Source organism: Scyliorhinus canicula, chromosome 4, assembly GCF_902713615.1.
Source record: "Scyliorhinus canicula chromosome 4, sScyCan1.1, whole genome shotgun sequence".
In the NCBI taxonomy this organism is placed as follows: Eukaryota; Metazoa; Chordata; class Chondrichthyes; order Carcharhiniformes; family Scyliorhinidae; genus Scyliorhinus; species Scyliorhinus canicula.
In genome coordinates this window covers 235,262,557-235,288,449 of record NC_052149.1, presented here as the reverse complement: position 1 = coordinate 235,288,449, position 25,893 = coordinate 235,262,557, and the positions used below count along the sequence as shown (strand labels likewise).

Here is a 25,893-nt window from a genome sequence, read left to right as displayed (position 1 = left end):
AACGTCCATCTGCAGTGCTTAAAGTTACGATTTCTGTCTTTGTGTCCCAACTCACAAGTTATTGATAAATACAGTGAAAAGCTAAGGCCGCAACAGAGATCCATTGATACCAGTGGTCAGATCATACAAAGTAGAGCACCTGCCCATTTTTTCTACATTTATTTCCGTCTGCTCAATCAATTTCCTCAACAGGTTAATTCTTTATCTTCCATATCATGGGCGTTATATTCAGCTGAAAGAGTCTAAGAACAAAGTTATCAAGTGCTGGGTAACCCAGAAAAATAACTATTTTAGACAGTTCCCTAACATTACTATAGCAATTGCCTTCAGAAATGTCACGGATATTCTTCAGACATGACCTACTCGTTATATATTCACACTAATGTTTTCTTATCAGCTGAAAAATGTCAACAGGTTCAGTCGCCATCTTAATTACAGTTTCAGGAAATTCCCTGTGAACACATGTTCGGCCATGAAAACATGATTTTCCTCTTTCAACTTTCTCAAATGCTGGATTGATCCCAAATGCCCAGCAAATTCCCCTCCAAATCAAAGTATCCTGACTTGGATATATATCTTCATTATGATTGCTCAACATTCATAGGCATTCCCTATCAAACAGCACAATGGGACTACCTTCACCATGTGGTCGGCAGTATTACGCAGGGTGGTTGGCATCACCCTTTCAAATGGAGATGGCCAGTAAACGCTGACCTGGCCAGTGAGGCATACAGTGTGGCAAAATAAAATAGCAATAAGAACAAAGAACAAAGAAATGTACAACACAGGAACAGGCCCTTCGGCCCTCCAACCCTGTGCCGACCATGCTGCCCATCGAAACTAAAATCTTCGACACTTCCTAGGTCCGTATCCCTCTATTCCCATCCTATTCATGTGTTTGTCAAGATGCCCCTTAAATGTCACTATCGTCCCTGCTTCCACCACCTCCTCCAAGAGCGAGTTCCAGGCACCCACTACCCTCTGTGTAAAAAATGTGCCTCGTACATTGCCTCTCAACCTTGCCCCTCGCACCTTAAAGCTATGCCCCCAAGTAATTGGTCCCTCTACCATGGGAAAAAAGCCTCGGACTATCCACTCTGTCTATGCCCCTCATAATTTTGTAGACCTCTATCAGTCGCCCCTCAACCTCCATCATTCCAGTGAGAACAAACCCAGTTTATTCAACCGCTCCTCATAGCTAATGCCCTCCATACCAGGCACCCTCCTGGTAAATCGCTTCTGCACCATCTCTAAAGCTTCCACATCCTTCTGGTAGTGTGGCGACCAGAATTGAACACTATCCACCAAGTTGGCCTAACTAATGTTCTATACAGCTGCAACATGACTTGCCAATTCTGATACTCAACGCCCCGGTCAATGAAGGCAAGCATGCCGTATGCCTTCTTGACTACCTTCTCCACCTGTGTTGCCCCTTTCAGTGACCTGTGGAACTGTACACCTAGATCTCTCTGACTTTCAATACTCTTGAGGGTTCTACCATTCACGGTATATTCCCTACCTGCATTAAACCTTCCAAAATGCATTACCTCACATTTGTCCGGATTAACTCCATCTGCCGTCTCTCTGCCCAAGTCTCCAAACGATCTAAGTCCTGCTGTATCCTCTGACAGTCCTCACCGCTATCAGCAATTCCACCTACCTTTGTGTCATCTGCAAACTTACTAATCAGACCAGTTACATTTTCCTCCAAATCATTTATATATACTATGGACAGCAAAGGTCCCAGCACTGATCCCTGCGGAACTCCACTAGTCACAGCCCTCCAATTAGAAAAGGACCCTTCCATTGCTACTCTCTGCCTTCTATGACCTAGCCTGTTCTGCATCCATCTTGCCAGCTCACCCCTGATCCTGTGTGACTTTACCTTTTGTACCAGTCTACCATCTGGGACCTTGTCAGTGGCCTTACTGAAGTCCATATCGACAACATCCACTGCCCTACTTGCATCAATCATCTTTGTGACCTATTCGAAAAACTCTATCAAGTTAGTGAGACACGACCTCCCCTTCACAAAACCATGCTGCCACTCGCTAATACGTCCATTTTCTTCCAAATGGGAGTAGATCCTGTCTCGAAAAATTGTCTCCAGTAATTTCCCTACCACTGACGTAAGGCTCAACGGCATGTAGTTCCCTGGATTATCCTTGCTACCATTCTTAAACAAAGGAACAACATTGACTATTCTCCAGTCCTCCGGGACATCACCTGAAGGCAGTGAGGATCCAAAGATTTGCGTCAAGGCCTCAGCAATTTCCTCCCTTGCCTCCTTCAGTATTCTGGGGTAGATCCCATCCGTCCCTGGGGACTTATCTACCTTAATATTTTTCAAGACGCCCAACACCTCGTCTTTTTGGATCTCAATGTGGCCCTGGCTATCTACACACCCTTCTCCAGACTCAACATCTACCAATTCCTTCTCTTTGGTGAATACTGATGCAAAGTATTCATTTAGTACCTCGCCCATTTCCTTTGGCTCCACACATCGATTCCCTTGCCTATCCTTCAGTGGGCCAACCCTTTCACTGGCTACCATCTTGCTTTTTATGTATGTGTAGAAAGCCTTGTGTATTTCCTTGACCCTATTTGCCAATGACATTTCGTGCCCCCTTCCAGCCATCCTGACCCCTTGCTTAAGTTCCTTCCTACATTCCTTATATTCCACACAGGCTTCGTCTGTTCCCTGCCTTCTAGCTCTGACAAATGACTTATTTTTCTTTTTGATGAGGCTAACAATATCTCACGTTATCCAAGCTTCGCGAAATTTGCCGTATTTATCCTTCTTCCGCACAGGAACATGCCAGTCCTGAATTCCTTTCAACTGACATTTGAAAGCCTCCCACATGTCAGATGTTGATTTACCCTCAACCATCCGCCCCCAATCTAGGTTCTTCAGTTCCCACCTAATATTGTTATAATTAGCCTTCCCCCAATTTAGCACATTCACCCTAGGGCCACCCTTATCCTTGTCCACCAGCACTTTAAAACTTACTGAATTGTGGTCACTGTTCCTGAAATGACCCCCTACTGAAACTTCTATCACCTGGTCGGGCTCATTCCTCAATACCAGGTACAGTACAGCCCCTTCCCTAGTTGGACTATTTAAATATCGTTTTAAGAAGCCCTCCTGGATGCTCCTTACAAACTCTGCCCCGTCTAATCCTCTAGCACTAAGTGAGTCCCAGTCAATATTGGGGAAGTTGAAGTCTCCCATCAGAACAACCCTGTTGTTTTTACTCGTTTCCAAAATCTGTCCACCTATCTGCTCTTCTATCTCCCGCTCACTGTCGGGAGGCCTGTAATAAACCCCCAACACTGTGACTACACCCTTCTTATTCCTGATCTCTACCCATATAGCCTCGCTGTCCTCTAAGGTGTCCTCTCGCCGTACAGCTCTGATATTCTCCATAACCAATAGCGCAACTCCGCCACCCCTTTTTCATCCCCCCTATCCCGTCTGAAACATCTACATCCTGGAACATTTAGCTGCCAATCCTGTCCTTCCCTCAACTAGGTCTCTGTAATGTCAACAACATCATAGTTCCAAGTACTAATCCAAGCTCTACATTCATCTGCTTTACCACTAATACTTCTTGCATTAAAACAAATGCACTTCAAGCCACCAGACCCGCTATTTTCAGCAACATCTCCCTGTCTGCTCTTCCTCAGAGCCATACTGGCCCTATTCCCTAGATCTCTCTCAATGATTTTACCTTCTGACCTATTGCTCCGGTACCCACCCCCCTGCCAATAGCGCAGATCAATACAGATAAACTACATATCAATATCCCCACGATTGATGCTGGTTGAAAACAGGGGGCTATTAATGCATGAGCAACCTGGCTCTTCTGGATAGGAGCACAAAAATGCATCAAGACTAAGAGTAACTTGACCATGGAGTGAATGGTCACATATTGTGCAGCTCCTGCTTAAAGCCACTGAAAAGAGCTCTATTAACACAATATTGGGTGGAATTTTGATGAAAAGGCGCAGGTGAATGTGAGGGCAGTAGTTTCCTCCGGGAGTGGTATGCCTTCTTATCATCAGACCTGGCAGAAAAGAGAGCTTTGGCTGAAAAGTTGGAACAGGCTTCGGCTGCTGCAGCAAATGCAGCATCCATTTTAAACATCCATGCGGGGGAAGGGCTGATGCAAGCTGGAAGGCCCCAAATAATGGGGCTGGTGGCGTTTATCAAGGCAGAATTCCATCAGCAGAGGAAAGAAGTGAGTGAGGATCGCGCAAAGGACATTGCAGAAGCTATGGTACCCCTGAAGAGTTCTCTGGAACGATGGAGAAGTGTTTGGAGGCGCAGGGGTTACAGATTTAGCCTGGTTTAGCTCACCAGGCTAAATCGCTGGCTTTTAAAGCAGACCAAGCAGGCCAGCAGCACGGTTCGATTCCCGTACCAGCCTCCCCGGACAGGCGCCGGAATGTGGCGACTAGGGGCTTTTCACAGTAACTTCATTGAAGCCTACTCGTGACAATAAGCGATTTTCATTTTCATTTCATTTCAGATTCGGGAGATCGAAGGAGTGATCTTGGACCACAGCGATTGTGTGGTGGCTCTGGAGTCAGTGGTGGGGCTCCTAGGAGACCTGTGTAAAACTTTGAGGGCAAAAGTGGAGGAGCAGGAGAATAACTCGAGAAGGCAGAACCAGCGAATAGTGGGCCTGCCTGAAGGAATAGAATGTGTGAGTGCCAGGAGGTACAACTCAAAGATGCTGGCAGGGCTGATGGCAGAAGGGTTAGATAAGGTGCCTGACGTGGACCAAGCACATAGATCCCTGAGGCAGAAGCCTAGAACTGGGTAGCTGGTCCAGGTTGGGATCATGAGACTCCACAAATTTGAAGAGAAAGAGAAGATTCTGTGATGGGCCAGGGAGATGTGTACCTGCGACTGGGAGGGGAATAAGGTCCAAATTTATCAGGACATCGGAGCCGAGTTGGCAAAGCGGTAGGCAGTGTTCCACATGGCCAAGGTGGTGCTGTACCGGCAGCAGAGCAGGTTTGGGGTGCCCTACACGGCAACATTTTGGGTGACATTCGGAGGCCAAGAGTATTATCACAAGACCCCAGAAGTGGCCGAAGACTTCATTAAGGAGCATAAACTGGGTGAGAACTGATCGGACAATGCTTGGGAACCGGCAGGCTGGCACTTTGTAATGGTCGGGGCATGTTTGAAGCAGGGGTAGGGTTTGGGGGATTTTCGTCTTTTCTGGAGGGGGGTTTGCTGTTTAATGTTGTGATTGTAAGGAGTTGTTGGGGCGAAAGGATTACGTGGTGATGGATGTTCCCATATCACCTCCTGTTTATGGGAATGTTTGCGTTTAACATTTGTTTATTTGCTTTTGGAGAAGGCTGTCTGGAGTTCAGGAGAAGTCCTTGTTTGGGTGGGGGAGGGTAAGGTCAGAGGAGTAGGGCTTTGCATCTAAACTCTGCGCAGTATAAACTCCACCTCCAAATGCGCAAGGCTGAGCCTCACGCAGATAATGTTGATACAGAAGGCACACCTAATCAGGACATGTATGAGCGGATTCCGCCCGGAGGATAAGTGCGAGTGGTGTCAGGGGGTCTGGTCAACCATACCCTGACCCACAGTCATCGGAATCTGGACCACCTTCTTTGTGGCCATGTCTAGAGTGGTGGGCGTAAAGATGGAGCCATGCCCCTCAGTGGTGGTCTTCAGGATATTGAAGCACACAGTGCTCTTTATGGGGAGAGGGGTGACGTCGTTGCCTTGACCTCCCTGACCGTCTGCTTAGATGGAGGTCGGCAGCACCACCCAGTCTCAGACTGGCTCTCCGACCTAGCGGAGTTCCAAAGTTACAAAAAATAAAGTTTGCAATCAGAAGGTCAGATGATGGATTCCACCAAAAATGGAAACAATTCACCAGCCTCGTCAGAGACCTGCTTGTGAGCAACAACAAGGGGGAGGGGGCAGCAAGGGAGTGAGATGGGAGCAGAGGCGGAAAGAGGCAGGAACAACTGGAGAAAGGGAAAGGGGATAGGCAGGACTGGGGGAAGAGGGAGCGCCTACACCACAAATTAGAAAAGTGGAAATCTACCCCATGCACCAAGGGGTGGAGGTGCCCATGAACGGATGTGCCAAATAAAATGTAAACGGTCTGTAGTCTCAAGAAACGCAAGGGATTAAAAGCGGCTCAGAAATGAAGTAGTCCGTGTAAATGTATATGAACCCCAGTTAATGCAATGAAAATAGACCACATTATTTTTTGCTGTAGACTTGATCCTTGAGCAGACTCTCGACTCGGCGCACATCAGGGCACTGAAAATTATTGCTGTGAACACTATCCAGAGCATAGATCTGAGGTCCGGTTTGCTGACAAAAAAATTTGAGTGCTCATTCGGCCAACCTACAGAATCATAATAAGGTGATAATGAAATGGAGGAAAGAATCCTGACCATCAAAAATGTTCCTTCTACCATTGAAACTCATATTTTATCCTTCTTTTAATAAAAACATTTTATTAGGGTATTTGTAGTTTTTAGAATAACGATAACAGCTACATAAACATGGTACATAAAACATTTCCATGCCAATCACGTTCTTTGCACCCCCAACAATGAAACAATAGGCTAAGCGCCCCCTTCTCCCCCCACCCACCCCGCTAGATTTCTGGCTCAGCTGACGTTTTCATTTTCTCCAAGAAAGTCAACGAATGGCTGCCACCTCCAGAAGAGCACGAACATTGACCCTCTTAGGGTGAACTTTATTTTCTCCAGACTGAGAAACCTGGCCATGTCACTAACCCAGGTCTCTAATTTCGGGGGCTTCAAGTCCCTCCACATGAACAGAATCCGTCTCCGGGCTATAAGGGAGGCAAAGGCCAAAATGTCAGCCCCAATCACCACGTGGACTCCTGGGTCTTCCGATACTCCAAAGATCGCCACCTCTGGACTCGGCACCACCCATGTTTTAAGTGCCATGGACAGAGCGTAAGCAAAACCCTGCCAAAACTCTCTAAGCTTTGGGCATGCCAAAAACATGTAGACATGATTTGCTGGACCTCCAGCTCACCTCACACACCTGTCCTCTACCCAAAAAAACTTGCTCATTCGGGTGGACTACCTTAAATTATATCAGGCTAAGGCTGGAATATGATGAGGATGTGTTAACCCTGCTTAAGTAATCCGCCCACAGACCCACCTCTATCTCTCCCCCTAGCTCATCTTCCCATTTGCCCTTTAGTTCTTCTCTCTGAGTTTCGTCCAACTCCTAAAGTTCTTTACTGATACCTACCCCTCTCCCACCCATGTTCTGGAAACTATCCTGTACTGTATCCCCCATGGTGGCAGCAGCGGGAAGGTCGGAACCTGCCTTCTCATAAAATCCCGTACCTGTAGATAACTAAACCCATTCCCTGCTCGCAGTTCAAATTTCTCCACCAAGTCCTTCAATCTAGGAAAGTTCCCATCTATAAATAGATCTCCCATCCTCTCAATTCCTTCTCCCAGCCATCTCCGAAACCCTCCATCCAGTCTTCCAGGCACAAATGGATGGTTGTTGTAAATCGGGGCTCAGACCGATGCTCCCTCTGTTCTCCTATATTTCCTCCACTGCCCCCAGACTCTCAGAGCCACCAATACCACCGGCCTTGTGGAGTACCGGGCTGGCGAAAATGGCAGAGGTGCCATTATCAATGCCCCTAAACTTGTGTCCTTCCGCAATGCCACCTCGATTCGCTCCCAGACCAACACCCCCACCCCACCCCACTACCCACTTGCTAATCATGGCTATATTAGCCACCCAGTAGTAGTTACAAAAGTTCGGCAGCGCCAACCCACCCTCCACCCCCGTCTATCTCCAACAACACTTTCTTCACTCATGGTGTTTCACCCGCCCACACGAGGCCCAAAATCACCTTATTGACCCGTTTTTAAAAGGCCCTCGGGATAAAGATGGGGAGACACTGAAAGACAAACGGAAATCTGGGGAGGACCGTAATTTTCATGGTCTGTATGCTCACTGCCAGTGACAGCAGGAGCATGTCCCATCTCCTAAAGACCTCCGTCATTTGTTCCACAAGCCGACATAAGTTTAACTTGTTGAATGCCTCCCATTCCCATGCCACCTGGATTCCCAGAAAGTGAAAGCTCCATCCTACCATTCTAAACAGCAGCTCTCCCAGTCTCCTCTCCCGCCCCGTCGCCTGGATGCGCACATCTCGCTTTTCCCTGTATTCAATTTGTACCCCGTAAACCTGCCAAATTCCCCTAAGAGCCACATTATCTCCCCCATCCCCTCTCATGGGTCAGGAATGTACAGGAGCAGGTCATCCGCATAAAGTGAGATCCGATGCTCCACCCCCCACCACCCCGGATGAGTCTTTTGCAGTTTCTGGAAGCTCCTAATGCCATAACAAATGGCTCTATGGCCAGAGGAAACAACAGCGGGGAGAGGGGACACCCTTGCCTTGTCCCTCAGAACAGTTTAAAATAGCCCGACATGAGCCAATTCGTATGCACACTTCCTACTGGTGCCTGATACAGCAACCGCACCCAATCAATGAAGCCCACATTGCTCCGGATCCTTCTCTTGGTTCAGAATAAATGAGATCGAGGCCTTCGACATAGCTGGGGTAAGGACTCCCTTCTGACTTGCCTCATTAAATGTCTTCGCCAACAGTGGGGCCAATATCTCTGAGAGCCTCTTGCAGAATTCCACTGGGTAGCCATCCGGCCCCGGGGTCTTGCCCGACTGCATGACTTCCAGCCACTCCATTATTTCTTCAATCTCCATTGCGGCTCCCAGCCCTTCCACCAGTTCTTCCACCACGCTCGGGAACCTCAGCTGACCTGAGAAGTGCCTCATCCCCTGCACCCCAGCAGGGGGTTCCGACTCCTATAACTTGCTACAATGGTCATTAAACACCTCATCCACTGGGTCCAGGACCGCATTCCTACCTCTGTTCTTTACTCTGCATAGCTCCCTGGCCGCCTTCCTTTTCCTCAGCTGGAGTGCTGGCATTCTACTGGCATTTTCCCCATACTCATATACCACTCCCCTTGCCTTCCTTCGTTGTTCCACCACCTTCCCTGTAGGTAACAGCCCAAACTCTACCTGTAACCTCCGCCGCTCCTTCAGTAGCCCCGCATCTCGGGCTTCCGAATATCTCCTATCCACCTGGAGCATCTCCCCAACTAACCTATCTGTCTCTGCTCATTATACCTTTTCAATATGGGCCCCTCTCGAAATTAACTCCCCCATAACCACTGCCTTCAGAGCTTCCCACGCCGTTGCTGCGGAGACTTCCCCATATCATTTATTTCCAAACAGTTCTGGATGGACTTGCTCACCCGCCCACACACCTCCTCATCTGCTAATTGTCCCACATCCAACCTCCATAATGCGCGCTGCCGGCCCTCCATAATAGCCTGTAGATCCACCCAATGTGGGGCATGATCCTACACCACAATTGCCGAGTACTCAGCAATACCCACTCCCGGCAGTAGAGCACTCCTCTGAATAAAAAAGCTGATCCGAGAATATACTTTGTGGACATGGGAGAAAAAAGAAAACTTCTTCACTCTTGGCCATCTGAACCTCCATGTGCCCACTCGCCCCATCTGCTCCATAAACCCCTTTAATTCCTTTACTACGGCTGGCAGTCTCGCTGTCCTAGATTTTGATCGGTCCTATCCTGGATCAATGACTGTATTGAAATCTCCCCCCCATGATCAGATTATGTGACTCTAGGTTCGGGATCTTACCTAACACCAGCCTCATAAATTCCACATCATCCCAGTTTGGTGCATATACATTCACAAATACCACCCGCATCCCCTCAAGCTTCCCACTCACCATAATGTACCTGCCCCCTGCATCTGACACGATTCCCCCTGCCTCAAATGCCACCCATTTGTTAATCAAGATCACAACCCCCCTGCTTTTAGAGTGCAACCCTGAATGAAATACCTGGCCAACCCACCCCTTCCTCAATCTGGTCTGGTCTATAATCTTTAGGTGTTTGTCTCTTGTAACACTGCCACGTCCGCCTTCAATCCCCTCAGATTAACGAACACATAAGCCCTCTTGACTGATCCATTTAGCCCTCTGATGTTCCAAGTTGTGATTGTATATATCACATACGTGAGATGTAATACGATAAGGCTCCTGTACTACCTGCTCATTGCGCCCAGTAGGCGGAGTATAAATGTGTGTGCTCACTGAGCTGCAGCCATTTTGGCAGCAGCTGCAGGAGGCGACACATCTGTGCTTAATAAAGCCTTGATTACACTCTACTCTTTTCTCGTCGTAATTGATAGTGTATCAATTTATTAAGCAGAGATTTTACAATGATGGGTCTCCGCATCAAGCTAGATCGTCTGCTGCTGCACCCTCAAGCAGACAATGCCAAGTCGGCCTTCGCCCACTGGCGAGCTTGCTTTGAAGCTACATCGGATCTGCGCCAGAACCACCCACAGAGGCACAGAAACTCCAGATCCTGTATACATGACTGAGCTTTTATACTCCACTCACCTGGGAGGCACGCACCTACGCTGAGGCCATGGCGCTTCTGAAAGAGAACTACACCCAGCAGACCAATAAACTCTACACCAGGCACCTCCTGTCCATGCGGCATCAACTCCCCGGTGAGTCTTTGGAAGAATTCTGGCGTGCCCTGCATGCTCTAACGAGGGACTGCAATTGCCAGGCTGTTTCACCATTGAACATTCTGAACTCCTAATCAGGGACGCTTTTGTTGCGGGCATAGGGTCGGCGTATATCCACCAACGCCTCTTAGAAGGGGCTACCCTCGACCTTGTGGCAACCAAGAAACCCACGACCTCACTAACGGTTGCCTCCCATAAAGTACAAGCGTACGCACCCGACTGCATGGCGCCCCCCCCCTCCTGGACACCGTGGACCCCACCAGTGAACACCACACCATGGACCCCAACACCAACCGCCCCATCATTCACCCCACCAGCGACCGCCCCCAGCCAACCTGAGGCCTGCGCCGCGTGGCAGCCAGCCAACCCTAGGTGACCGAAGTGCTACTTCTGCGGACAGGCAAATCACCCCAGCAGCACTGCTCAGCATGGAGCACATTCTGCAAGGCCTGTGGTGTGCCAGGCCCAGTCAATCACCACTGTAACCAGGCCCATTGTTCCTGCACCCCCCCACATGCGACCCATGGGCGGCGCCATTTTCACCCCCGCAACGCACATGAGGCCCGTGGACGCCGCCATCTTCCTTGCCTCACAACATGTGCGGCCCGTGGTCGCTCCATCTGGCTTGCCTCAGGACAGGTGCGGACCGTTGGCACCACCATCTTCCCCCATCAGGCCTTGTGCAGCCCGTGGGCACCACCATATTTCACGCGACCGCCACGTGCGCCCCGTGGGTGCCATCATCTTCCCCGCCTCAGGACCCCTGCTCGTCGGACACCTCATCAGGCCACTCATCACCTGCAACCGCTGCCGACCAGCCAGGGGCCTTCCAACACCAGCTACAGCTCGCCTCCATCACAATCGACCAGTCCAGGTCGCACAACCTCGCCACCGTGTCGACGACGGTAAAGGTGGATGGGCACAACACATCATGCCTTCTTGAATCCGGGAGCACAGAGAGCTTCATCCACCCTGACATGGTAAGGCGCTGCTCCCTCATGGTACACCCCATCACACAATGAATCTCCCTGGCCTCTGGATCCCATTCCATCGAGTTCCGGGGGTACTGCACCGCCACCTCACCATCCATTGTGTAGATTTCAGAGACTTTCGGCTCTACGTCCTCCCCAACCTCTGCGCTGCCTTGCTACTCGGCCTGGACTTCCAGTGCAACCTCCAAAGTCTAACTCTGAAATTCGGTGGGCCCCTACCACCCCTTACTGTATGCGACCTCATGACCTTTAAGGTCGACCTGCCTTCTCTGTTTGCAAACCTCACCCCGGATTGCAAACCCGTCACCACCAGGAGCAGACGGTACAGTGCCCAGGACAGGACCTTCATCAGGTCATGGGTCCAGCGGCGACTGCAGGAAGGCATAATCGAGGCCAGCAACAGCCCCTGGAGAGCCCAAGTGGTAGTTGCGAAAACTGGGGAGAAATACAGGATGGTCGTTGACTACAATTAGACCATCAATCGATACACGCAGCGCAATGAGTACCCGCTCCCACGCATATCTGATATGGTCAGGCACATTGCACAGTACCGGGTATTCTCAACAGTGGACCTGAAATCTGCCTACCACCAGCTCCCCATTCGCAAGCAGACCACCCGTACACTGCATTTGAAGCGGACGGCCACCTTTACCACTTCCTTTGGGTTTCCTTCGGTGTCACTAATGAGGTCTCGGTCTTCCAATGGGAGATGCACCGAATGGTTGACCGGTACAGACTGCTGGCCACCTTCCCGTACCTGAATAACATCACCATCTGTGGCCACGACCAGCAGGACCACGATGCTAACCTTTCCAAATTCCTCCACACCTCCAATTTCCTCAACCTTACGTACAACAAAGAGAAGTGGGTGTTCAGCACCAACCACTTAGCCATCCTTGGTATGTGGTGCAAAATGGAGTTCTAGGGCCCGACTCCAATCACATGCGCCCCCTCATGGAACTCCCCCTTCCCCACAGCCCCATGCTCTGAAACGATGCCTGGGGTTCTTCTCATACTACGCCCAGTGGGTCCCTAACTATGTGGACAAGGCCCGCCCGCCCATTCACTCCACCGCTTTCCCCCTGATGGCTGAGGGTCACCAGGCCTTCAACCGTATCAAGGCCGACATCGCCAACGCTGCGATGCACACGGTCGACGAGATGCTCCCCTTCCAAGTCGAGAGCGATGCATCAGACATCGCTCTGGCCGCCACCCTCAACCAGGCAGGCAGACCCGTGACATTCTTTGCACGCACCCTCCATGCCTCCTAAATTCAGCACTCCTCCATCGAGAAGGAGCCCAAGCCATCGTAGAAGCTGTGTGGCCTTGAAGGCATTACCTGGCTGGCAGGAGATTCACTCTCCTCACTGACCAATGGTCGGTTGCCTTCATGTTGAATAACACACAGCGAGCCAAGATTAAAAATGGTAAAATCTTGAGGTGGAGGATCGAGCTCTCCACCTGCAATTACAAGATTTTGTATCACCCCGGTAAGCTCAATTAGCCCCCCGATGCCCTATCCCGAGGTACATGTGCCAGCACACAAGTGGACCGATTACGGACCCTACATGATGCTCTCTGTCACCAGGGGTTACTTGGTTCTTTCACTTCACAAAGGCCCGCAATCTGCCCCACTCAATTGAGGAGGTCAGGGCTATCACCAGAGACTGCCAGGACTGCGCGGAGTGCCAACTGCACTTCTACTGGCCAGACCGCGTGCATCTAGTGAAGGCCTCCCGCCCCTTTGAACGCCTCAGCGTGGATTTCAAAGGGCCCCTCCCCTCCACCGACCGAAACACGTACTTCCTTAATGTGGTCGAAAAATACTCCAGATTCCACTTCACCGTCCCATGCACCAATATGATGCCTGCCACAATCATCAAAGCACTCAACACCATCTTTGCCCTGTTCGGTTACCCCGCCTACATCCACAGTGACTGGGTATCCTCCTTTATGAGTGATGAGCTGCGTCAGTACCTACTCAACAACAGCATCGCCTCGAGCAGGACGACCAGCTACAACCCCCGGGGAAACGGGCAGGTGGAGCTGGAGAATGGGATGGTCTGGAAAGCGTCCAGTTGGCCCTACGGTCCAAAAATCTCCAGGTCTCCCGCTGGCAGGAGGTCCTCCCCGAGTTGGCAGCTCCAGGACCCGTTCTCCTCCACAAGCACGTGCGGTTCCACAATGTAGACCCATTCGTCGAGAGGGTACAGCTACTCCAGGCAAACCCGCAGTACGCCTAGGTGTACCCCGACGGCCGCCAAGACACAGTCTCCCTCAGGGACCTGGCTTCAGCAGGTTCCCGCCCCCCCCCCACCTGTCCCGGCGCCACCCTTCCTCCCCTCAGCACACCTCACCACAGACCCCGCTCCAGGACGACCCATCCTCCCCTTGGTCCCACCCGGGGGTGAAGATGAGGTCTGCACACTTCCAGAGTCACCAGCGACCCAGCCGGCACCTGCATCACCACCGGGACTGCAGCACTCACAACGGAGGATCAAGCCACCCAATCGGTTGAATTTGTGAACTTTCCCCAAAATGTTAACCTTAAAATGCATGTAAACAGTTTTTCACCACCCCCGCTGGACTCTTTTTTAACAGGGGGTAAATGTGGTAGTCACCACTTTTGTATATATCACATACATGAGATGTAATACAGTAAGGCTCCTGTACTACAGGTATGAGGGTAGATCCCTGCCTGCTGGCTCCTCCCAGTAGGCGGAGTATAAATTTGTGTGCTCACCAACCTGCAGCCATTTCAGCAGCAGCTGCAGGAGGCTACATATCTCTGCTTAATAAAGCCTCGACTACACTCTACTCTCGTCTCGTCGTAATTGATAGTGCATCACAAGTAATCAGTCTGGTCGGGGGGCTTCCCACCAGAACCCCCCCCCCCCCCCCATACCGCTGCTATCACCCTTCTTAGGCTACCCAGCAGCTCGCATCCCTTGCCTTCTCGGGCCTGCCCTTGGGCATCTGCCGCCCTTGGCGTCCCCTTTGTCCCCAAGCAAAAGATCTTCTCCTCTTAGCAGAGCAACTCCCCCCCCCACCCCCCCCCCCCCCCCACACCCCTAGTAAGAGCACCAGAAACCCAACCCACCATATCAAACTTATCACCTGCTCATGTCCCGCTGCGCTTCCATGAGCTAGCTAACTTAGCTAGCCTGGTAGCTCCTGCCCTTGGCACCAAAGATCCTATCTCCCCAATGTTCTCCCCCCCCCCCCCCCCCCCCCGCTTAGGATATACATATTCAAAGCATCACAGTCCCAATAAACAAACAGTAGAGAAAATCCCTCCACCCAACTTCCAATGGAACAGAGTTAACTTTACATTACTGAGCAGCTGCTCAGACATCTTATCACAACGAAAATCAAAGAAAAAGGAAAGGGCAAAAACAACCAACAGCATCCTGCTGCTGGCAGGAGCACGCTGCACCAAAAAACGTGGCTGATGGAAAGCAACCAAAGGAAAAAATTAACAAGAAACAAAACCAACCACTTGTTACTGAGAACACTGCATATATTCAAAACAACACAGAAGTGATTTTGACCAAATCGCCACCGCAATGCCCTCCCCAAGGTTCACTGACCTTAAAGCCCTGCGAGCCTTTTGTCCTTGATAAAGTTCATCACTTCGTCCGGTGATTGAAAATAAAGTTCTTGGCCTTTAAACATGACACAAAGATACGCTAGATACCACATCCCGAACTTCACCCCCTTCTTGAAGATTGCCAATTTTGCCCGATTAAATCCGGCTCGCCTTTTGGCCAGGCCCGCGTCCGTGTGGTAGATGCACACTCACAGTTCTCCCCCTTGCAGCTCTGTACCTGCTTGGCCCACCGCAAAATCTGTTCCTTGTCCAGGAACCGGTACATTCGCACCACCACCACCCTCGGAGGCTCATTTGCTTGCAGCTTCCTTGCAAGAGTCCTATGCACTCTGTCCACTTCCAAGGGTCACATAAATGTCCCATCCCCATCAACTTTTCCAGAATACCTGTCACATATGTCCTCACGTCCGATCCCTCAATGCCCTCAGGGAGGCTGCCGATCTGCAGGTTCTGTCTCCTGGACCCGTTCTTCAAGTCCTCCAACTTCTCCTGCAACCTGTTCTGGTGGTCATTCATCAGCTCCACCTCAGCCTCCAAAGGGGTTTGATATCCTCGTGCTCAGATACCTTTTCTTCCACCTTCTGAATCGCCCATCTAGACCCTCTTCCACCTAATCATTCGATGCCTTAATCGGGTCCACTGTACCTTTCTTTAACTTGGCGAAGCACTCCTCAAAGAACTTCACTAGCTGTACCATCAAACACTGTGCCACCACCCCAGGATCCTGTACCTGCGCCATGTTTTCCTCCGCTGTTGGCTCTGCATGTGGCTTCCCTGCTTGACTAAATCTCCTTACAAAGCCACTTCTAATCCAATCCTCCATACACTGGTGGGGGATTTCTCCTCACTGCCTCACTCTCCACCGATTTATCCAGTAAAATTCTGAAGAATACTGAAAAATACTGGAGAAAAGGTCCAAATGTTTCGTCACAAGTGGGAGCTACCAAATGTGCGACCTCCTCCTCCATGGCCACCACCGGAAGTCTCATATTTTATCCTTTGTGGCAAGTCAGAAATCCTGGAAGATTTCGTGAGCAGCATCAGAGAAAGAACAGCCGGGTTGTCAGTCTGCTAGAATGAGTGGAGGGTAACGATCCTGTTAGGTTCTTTGAGAACTGGCTGCCATGTTTTCACAAGCTGGAAGTGAAGACTGGGCAATTCAAATTAGAACCCAATATATCCTGGACGCGTTCCCCAGTCCGCCAGCCAGGGGCAAGTGCAGCGTGCCCCTGCCAGCAGCGGATTCTCTATTCCCTCAGCTGGCCAATGGAGTTCCCCATTGTGGCCACCCACGCTGTCGTAAACCTGTGGGAATGGGTGTTCTGCTGGGAGACCAGTGGTTCCCGCCGATGGAGAATTCCGCTGTCTGTCTTTGAGGCTAATTGATGGAGCCTTTGAGCTTCATTCTTTAATCCTAATTCTGGGTCTTCCACATGGGAGAATTACTGACATTAATGGTGGCACAGTGGTTAGCACTACTATTGCACCATGTCAGTGTCCCAGGTTCATTTCCCAGCTTGTGTTACTGTCTGTGTGGAGTCTGCATGTTCTCCCTGTGTCTGCATGGGTTTCCTCCAGATGCTCCGGTTTCCTCCCACAAATCACAAAACACGTGTTGTTAGGTCATTTGGACATTCTGAATTCTCCCTCAGTGTACCCGAACAGGTGCCAGAATGTGGCAACTCGGGAATTTTCACAGTAACTTCATTGCAGTGATAATGTAAGACTACTTGTGACAATAAAGATTAATATAATGAAAAAAGGCTGTAAAAATATCCTAACCTTTGCAGGTCGTAAAAATATCCTCTCCTGCTGGGTCAGTGACAAATATCCTTCATTTCAAAACTGGCATAAAGTTGTTGTGGAATGTATTCCTCTGAAATTCCTGACATCTATGATCAGTGCCGAGTCTGATGCATTCCATAAAGTTTGAGACGTCTATCCGAAGATGGCTTGTCTGACGTCCTCCTGTTAGGTTTACCTTGAGCCATATTGTATGTCTTGTTCTCACAATACATAAAAGTATGTGGCCTGAACTATTATCCAATCTTACTTATATGTCATTATCTTTTTCCACCTCCTAATTGTTTTTTTTATTGATGATGTATTAATGCTGGAGGCACCAGTTTGTTCTTTGTGTTAATCGAAAGTTATGGTGTCTTGTTTGCTCTTGTATTTGCAACAATTCTTGTTCTGTGCTATACCCGCTGTACACTGACATTTTTTTGTTGCATTATTCGTAAAAAAAATATAAAAACGAATAAAAAATATATATTTTAAAATAAGTTAGGAGAGCGAAGAGATAGCATAAAAAACACCGATTGGCAAAGGAAAGAACAATCCCAAGGTGTTTTATAAGTCTATTCAGGGCATGAGAGCAATCAGGGAAAGGGAAGAGCTCACTGGGGACAAAATTGGCAATCTTCCAAAGTCAGATTGGCCTTCTTGAAAGTGAACTCTTGGAAAGTAACAGGTCCTGACAGAGTCCGTGCTCATGCAGTCAGATCATGCATGGACCAATTGGCGGATGTGTTTGCAGACATATCAACCTCTCCTTACTCCATTCCAAGGTTCCCACCTGCGTCAAGAAGACCATGATCATACCGTTGCCAAAGAAGAATCAGGCAATGTGCCTCAATGGCTGCCGTCTGGTAGCCTTGACATTGATTGTTATGAAGTGCTTCGAGAATTTGGTCATGTGACACATCAACTCCATACTCCCAGAATGCCTTGATCCACTGCAATTCGCGTACCACCATAACCGATCCACAGGAGATGCCATCTCCCTGGCCCTACACTCATCCCAGGAGCATCTCAACCACAAGGACTCCAACATCAGACTCTTATTCATTGACTGAAGTTCAACCTTCAACACCATAATCCCAGCCAAGCTCATATCAAAGCTACAAAATCTAGGACCTGGTTCCTACCTCTGCAACTGGATCCTCGACTTCCTAAGCCATAGACCAAAATTAGTGAGGAACAACAGCAACCTCCTACACGATAGTTCCCAATACCAGGGCCTGGCAAGACTGCATACTTAGCCCCTACTATATACCCTATACACATACGACAGTGCAGCAAAATTCGGTTCCAACTCCATCCACAAGTTTGCTGATGATACAACCATAGTGGGTCAGATCTCAAACAATGTAGAGAGTACAGGAGGGAGATAGAGAAGCCAGTCAATTGGTGTAACGACAATATTTCCCCAATGTCAACAAAACTAAAGAGCTGGTCATTGACTTGAGGAAGAAAACCATCGTACACACCCCTGTCTGCCTCAATGGTGCCGAGGTGGAAATGGTTGACATCTTCAGATTCATAGGTGTGCACATCACCAACCATCTGCTCTGGTCCACCCAGATTGACGTTATGACCAAGAATGTACAACACCGCCCATACTTTCTCAGGAATAAAGGAAATTCGGCATGTCCACATTGGCACTTACCAACATTTACAGATGCACCATGGAAAGCATCCTATCTGGCTCCATCACAGCCTGGTATGGTAACTGCTCAGCCCAAGACCGTAAGAAACTACAGAAAGTCGTGAACATGACCCACTCCAGCTTGCGGATCCCCCTCCCATCCATTGACTCTGTCTACTAGAGTTTGCACATTCTCCCCTGCCTGTGTGGGTTTCACCCCCATAACCAAAAGATGGGCAGGGTAGGTGGAGTGGCCACGCTAAATTGCCCCTTAATTGGAAAAAGTCATTGGGTACTCTAATTTTTTTAAAGACTCTGTCTACAGCTCCCGCTGCCTTGGCAAAGCAAAGACCTCTCCCACCGGGGTATTCACTCTTCCAACTTCTTCCATCCGCCAGGAGAAACAAAAGTTTGCGAACATGAATGAACAGATTCAAAAACAGCTTCATCGCCGCTGTTACCAGACTCCTGAATGATTCTCGTATATCTGCTCTGATCTCTTCAAACATTTCTACTGAGCAGTACTCCTGTATGCTTCACCCGATGCCGGTGTCTATGTATTTACATTGTATACCTTGTGTTGCCCTATTATGTAATTTCTTTTTATTTTACTTTATTTTCATGTACTTAATGATCTGTTTGAGCTGCTCGCAGAAAAATACTTTTCACTGTACCTAGGTACACGGGAAAATAAACTAATCCAAATCCAAATCTGTCTGGATTGTACGCAGAACAATACTTTTCACTGTACCTTGTTACACGTGACAATAAAACATCTAATCCAATTCAATCCAGTTTTGCATCTGTGTTCACTATGAGGGGGGACAATGCGGCTGTAGAAAGTAGGAAGAGGGGCTGTGAAATAATTGAGCAGATTAGCATTGAGAGAGAAGAGCTGTTAGCAGCTTTAATGGTCTTAAAAGTGGATAAATCCCCAGGCCGCAATAACATGTAACCTAAGGTGCTGTGTGAGGCAAATGAGGAGATTATGGGGGCTCTGGTGCCCACCAGATCCTTTCTGGTCAAAGGAACGTGTCAATTGACTGGAGGACAGTTAATGTTGTATCATTAGTCAAGAAGGGAAGTACAGAAAAAACAGGTAATTACAGGCCAACGAGCCTAACATCAGTCATAGGAAAATTACTGAAAATATTTCTGAGGGACAGAATTAATGTCCAATTATTGAGGCAATGATTAATCAAAAGTAGTCAGCCTGAGTTTGCCGGGATGGGGGGGGGGAGGTTGGGAGTTGTGTCTAAGAAGTTGGATTTAATTTTTCGAGGTAGTAGCTAGGTGTGTAGATGAAGACACTGCAGTTGATGTAGTCTACATGAACTTCAGTAAAGCCTTTGACTAGGTCCCCATGGGGGAATCAAGAAATAGGGGCCCATAGGATTCAGGGCGGTTGACAAATTGGATTCAAAATTGGCTCAGTGGCAGAAAGCAGAGGTTGGTTTTGGTCCAAGGTTGTTTTTGGTCAATAATTTCTCAGATTATACGCAATTTAGTGGCGTGGTAAATAGTGAGGAGGAAAGCCTTCGATACAGCAGGATATAGACGGCTGGTCAGATGGGCAGGACAGTGCGAAATGGGATACATTTTGGGAGAACCAACAAGGCAAGGGATCACAAAATGATTGGTAGAAAGCCAGGAAGTACAGAGGACCAGAGGGACCTTTGGGTGCAGGTCCAAAGATCCCTGAAGGCAGCAGGGCACGTAGATAAGGCGGTTGAGAAGGTGTAAGGCATATTTGACTTTATTAACTAAGACATGAATATAAGAACAGGGAGGTCCTGATGGTGCTTTATATAATGCATGTTAGGCCATAGCTAGAATACTTTATGAAGTTCTGGTCGTCAGACTATAGGAAGGATGTGTTTGCACTCGAGATGGTGCAGGAGAGGTTCAGCAGGATGTTGCCTAGGCTGGAGCGTTTCAGCTATGAAGGGAGGCTGGTTAGGCTGGGGTTGTTTTCTTTAGAACAGAGAAGACTGAAGGGGGCGTGGGGGGAAGGCAGACGATTGAGGTGTACAAATTATGATGGGTATAGAAAATGTAGGTAGGAATAAAGTTCCCCTTTGTAGTTGGGCCAATAACCAGGGTGCCTGGGTTTGGGCGAAGAGACATGAGATTTAGAGGGGATTTGAGAAAAATAACTTTTTATCCAGAGGGTGGTGGGATTCTGGAACTCACTTCCTGAAACTGTGGCTGAGGCCGGACCCCTCACAACATTTAAGAAGCATTTAGAAGAGCACCTGAAACAACATCACAAACAAGGCTGTAGGCTAAGAGCTGGGAAATTGGATTACAATAGAATGGTGCGTGATGGCTAACGCAGACATGATGAGCCGAAAAATCACTTTCTGTGCAGTAAAACTATGTTTCACTCTATGTGACTCTATAATAATGAGTTGGATGGCTCCCTTCTAGCAATGGTTGGACCTTTCAAAACGTGGCTTCCAATTGTAGCATATGTGTGAGATCAAGACTTGTGAAGGTACCCCATAGCTGTTTTCACAACTCTTGCGCAAGTATGTGCCTGTAAATCTCCAAATCACACTGCTCAGGTTGCTTCCTGCTCAACGTAAAATTATTGACATCCTTCAGGAGCTGTGTTCTACGTCATAATGCGGACTGGATTTATGCTTTAGCAACTGATATGCTGCTCGTGTGGAAGAATCTCCATCCTAATTGAATATGAGATGGAATCACAGCGAGAGGTTCAGAACACAAATTTAGTCAAAACGCATTCCACCTTTGGATGTGTAGCCTACAGTTGATTGCCTGTCCCTCATCTTATTAGTTGTAACATTGAAACGTTGCTAATGAATCATAAATCACAGGTGTATCTTTAAATACGGATAGTCAGATGTTTTTGACCAAATGATTAAGGTACAGATGACACAGATAATACTTCATTCACTGGTGGCTTGTATGTTTGCCACCAAGGGATATGGTGCACTTTATCCTTTTCTAAAATTGGATCAACTATATTATTTCTATGAGCAGTTCTTTACTAACTTGCACAGCATACAGTTAAAAACATGTGTATTTAGATGCATTTCGGCAGCATAGATAGCAGAGGAAATTAATTCATCTCATGTTTTGCTCACGCATCAGATTACTACGCAGCAAGTTAACTGATAGAATCTTTAACAATGTAAAGTACAAGGTTGTCAAAAAAATAGTTCAATGTCAAATGAAAACAATGTTGCTACATATAAAGCCCTAATGTTGATTGATTGATTGTCTTATATTGTCTTATTGTAGCATATACCAAGTATAGTATCTGCTTAAAACATTAATTTACATTAGAATAATGAATTGCACAGAACAGAATTTCTACATCGTAGTTTAATTTCTATAAACATTTTAAATGCAACTATCTTGCACTTGGTTGCTTTACCACTTCCATAGATTTATGGTGCTCAGCCGTATTATTTTGCAACAGGTCGATAAACTACGAAATAGTAACACTATTATCAGACAATGGCAATGCCATGTGTAACACTTAAAGTTAAGTTTTCAATTAACTTGACATAAGACCAGTCAACCATCCATTAAGTTAACAAAAACTTATTTCCATAAATTAAGGGTAGTTGGCACGTTGGACGACATTCATAAATAGCCAAACAAAAAAGATGGTGAATTAAAGCACTACAGAAAACCGAAAATAGAAAAAATAATCCAATGCAGTTTAACAAGCTTAATGGTTGGACAAATAACTGTCTCACCTGACTGGATATATTTTCATCCCACTCACGAAACTGAATGACTTGCGCATTGACACTGGACGTCGATAGCTCGCTGTTTAAAGTTATTGGTGGGTCCCCATTCCAATCTACCGCACCTGGGTCAGCAGTACTGGTCCTGTCTTTGGGTTTTGATTGGCTGAACGGTTTGAGGAATGTGAAATCACTTTTGGCAGATTCCGGAGTCAGACATACCTTGTAGTAATAGGTTTGTGAGACGGGCCCACTTCCACCCATCTCTAAAAAGTCAGGTGGAACTTTCGGGCTGGTCGTTACTTGGAGGTTTGTTTTAGATGTCTTCAGAATATCTGCAGAATTCAAATGCTGAATGCAACAATTCCCGATGGCCGTGTTGCAATCTTGGGCATTATTTCTATATTGGCGGCATTTGATGGTGACCACGATAATTATGGCCACAATGAATAGAAATGAAATGGATCCCAGTGTGATAATTATGTAAAATAGTAAGGCAGAATTTTGTCCTGGGTTCTCAGATACATCGCTGATTTCAGGCAAAGTTTCTGTAATGTTGTCCATTATTGAAAATATAATGGTAACTGTGGCCGAAAGCGAAGTTTGCCCGCTGTCTTTCACAAGGATGACCAGCGTTTGCTTCGGGACATCTCGGTCCCCGAAAGGGCGGGTTGTCCTTACTTCTCCTGTGTAGAGCGCTACTTTGAACAGTGTCCGATCTGTTGCTTTCAGTAATTGATAGGAGAGCTTTGCATTCTGCCCACTGTCCGCGTCTGTAGCAATGACTTTGATCACTACTTGCCCGGAATCCACGGATTGCGGCACCTTCTGTAATGCAGCTGAACCGTTATTTGGTCGGGGGAACACAATGAGGGGAACGTTATCATTCTGGTCCAAGATTATCACGTTTACCTTTGTAGTGCCACTGAGTGGTGGAAATCCAGCATCCTGAGCTTGGATTTGGATTTGAAATTCTTTTAGTTGTTCGTAGTCGAAGGAGCGTAACGCGTAAACCTTGCCATTATCCGAATTGATTGAAACATAGGATCTGGAAGGTAGTCCGCGGATCAAACCGTCCATGATAGAATAGGACAGATAGGCATTTTGATTCGAATCCGGATCTAATGCTGTTACGGAACAAACGGTAGCGCCCGGTGCATTGTTTTCTGTAATGTACACTGTATAGGAAGGTTTAGAAAATGTTGGAGCGTTGTCATTCACATCTGAAACCTTTAGAAAGATAGACTTGGTGGTGGAAAGTGAAGGATATCCCGAGTCAATGGCTGTGATTGTGATATTGTATTCGCACACTCTTTCACGGTCCAGAAGACGCGTGGTCACCAGTGTGTAATGATTCTTAAAGGAGGATTGAAGCTTAAATGGGACACCCTGAGAAATCTCACAGTTGATATGTCCATTCTTTTCAGAATCTTTGTCTGTAACACTGATGAGAGCTATGACCGTACCGATCATGGCGTCTTCCATAACTGGGCTTGACAGTGAAGTCAGGATCACTTCGGGCGCATTATCATTCACGTCAATTATGTCTACTAGAACTTTGCAATGCACAGGTATTGCATATGGGCCACCTTTGTCTTTGGCTTGAACATATATTTCAAACATATTCAATTCTTCGTGATCTATCATGCTTTTAACTCTGATCTCACCTGTGTGGGTGTCCACACTGAACAGTTCGTGCACTCTAGGCGGAGTGTGACTGCTGAAAGAATATAGTATATCACTGTTAGAGCCTTCATCCAAATCGCTGGCATTCAATTTTAATACCAATGTTCCTTTGGGTGCATTTTCTTTCAATGAAACTTGGTAATTTGTTTGTTCGAAGACAGGTAAGTTGTCATTGGCGTCCAAGACGGTGACAGTGATCAGGGCAGTACCAGATCTCTGTGGGATTCCACCGTCAACGGCCGTTAGAACTAACTGATGGGCGCGCTGTTGCTCTCTGTCTAATATGTTCTCCAACACAAGTGCTGCAAATTTGCTACCATCGCTTCGCCTTTCCACATCCAAGATAAAATGGTCATTTGGGCTCAGCCTGTAGGTGTGAACTGAGTTAGTCCCCACATCTGGATCGTGAGCGCTCTCCAGAGGGAAACGCATACCTGGCAAAGCCGATTCTATAATGTCCAAAGAGAACTCCTTCCTCAGGAAAGTTGGGGCGTTATCATTTATATCCACAATCTCCACTTCAATACGGTATAATTCGAGAGGATTTTCGATAACAACTTCGAGATGCAGAAAACAAGTGAAAACCGGACCACATAGCTGCTCTCTGTCTATTTTTTCATTCACGAACAAAATTCCATTGCCCAAATTTACCTCTAAATACTGTGTTGAAGCACCAGAAACAATGCGCAGTCTTCTGGCGGATAGCTCACTAACATTCAAACCTAAATCATCAGCAACATTCGCAACAAAGGCTCCGTGCTTTAGCTCTTCCGGAATTGTATAGCGAATCTGTCCTGAAATCAAATCCGTAAAATAGGACAAGGCAATGAAGCATAAGACTTGCCTTGTTTGTGTCCACGATCTCTTCCCAGTCGTCATTTCTCCGGCAATCGAGGTCAGCCTTTTCATTACTATCGACAGGTTTTGAGATGAAATCGTCCCCAGAACTTATTAGTTAAGAACTTATTTCAGTGGCGAATACATTTTTGCATGCAATCTTCAGATATCTTGCATGGTTTCAATAAAATCTTTCTTCCGAAGGAAATGCCGCGTTTTGTTGGAGCCTTGTTTCCATCTGCTCTCAGTGTGGACAGACGAACTGTAATGATATCTGTAATTCCAATGCTGTACTTTAGATAGCACCGCGCGCCGTGCGCGTGTGTGTGGAGGTGGCTTCTTTGTGTGTTGGGTCTGAAAGCTCTCCGCTCTCATTTCAGCACTGGGTGGCGGACAGCAACAGCGGGAGAAAATGCAGTGCGTCACATTTGGCATTCCCTGTCGATAGTTGTATGCAAAAGAATTGATCAAGTTTCTGTCTATTAGTTCCAGTTTTAAAACAACACCACGTTATTTAATGCTCCGGGTTGATCAATTTTGAAATCAGCACAACTCTGAGTTGTGAAATATGACAGAACGCGCGACTCTCTCCTCCGCCCATGTTATTTGAATGCCGATTATTAGAATTCACATTTTCTGTGCAAAATGCCCGCTGAGCATATTATATTGTCACTGGTTTACATAGGAAAGCTGTCGAGTGTTGGTAATGACCTATTTTTTCTCCAGAAATCAGCCTATTTCAAGTGAATGGAAATCAAGGGTCTTCGGGGCAATCAGATGATACGGACAATATGGAAATAAAAATCGTTACTATTACATGTGCAAACAATTTGCATATTCGACACTATTCATTTTTTTTTACATTTTGAGTCCACTTGTTAAACTCATTATTGTGCACTCGCATGAAAACTTGCTTCCGGAGTTACCAGTGAATGTCCAAACCTAATGAGCCATGAAAAA

At 47.5% G+C, this 25,893-nt stretch overlaps 1 protein-coding gene across 6 annotated transcripts in view; it reads right to left on the bottom strand.

The window, feature by feature from the left end:
* The window catches only part of LOC119965489 (protocadherin-10-like), a 631,779-nt gene extending 606,231 nt beyond the window's left edge, over positions 1–25,548 (bottom strand). Inside the window, exon 1 of one of the 6 annotated variants that reach the window (XM_038796334.1) lies at positions 22,420–25,548. In XM_038796334.1, the coding sequence (XP_038652262.1) occupies positions 22,420–25,005 (2,586 nt within the window). In that variant the 5' untranslated portion in view covers positions 25,006–25,548. The remainder of the gene's footprint in view (positions 1–22,419) is intronic. The other 5 variants (XM_038796335.1, XM_038796310.1, XM_038796332.1 and 2 more) reach the window with 5 other exon arrangements.
* Between the last annotated feature and the right edge of the window lie 345 nt (positions 25,549–25,893).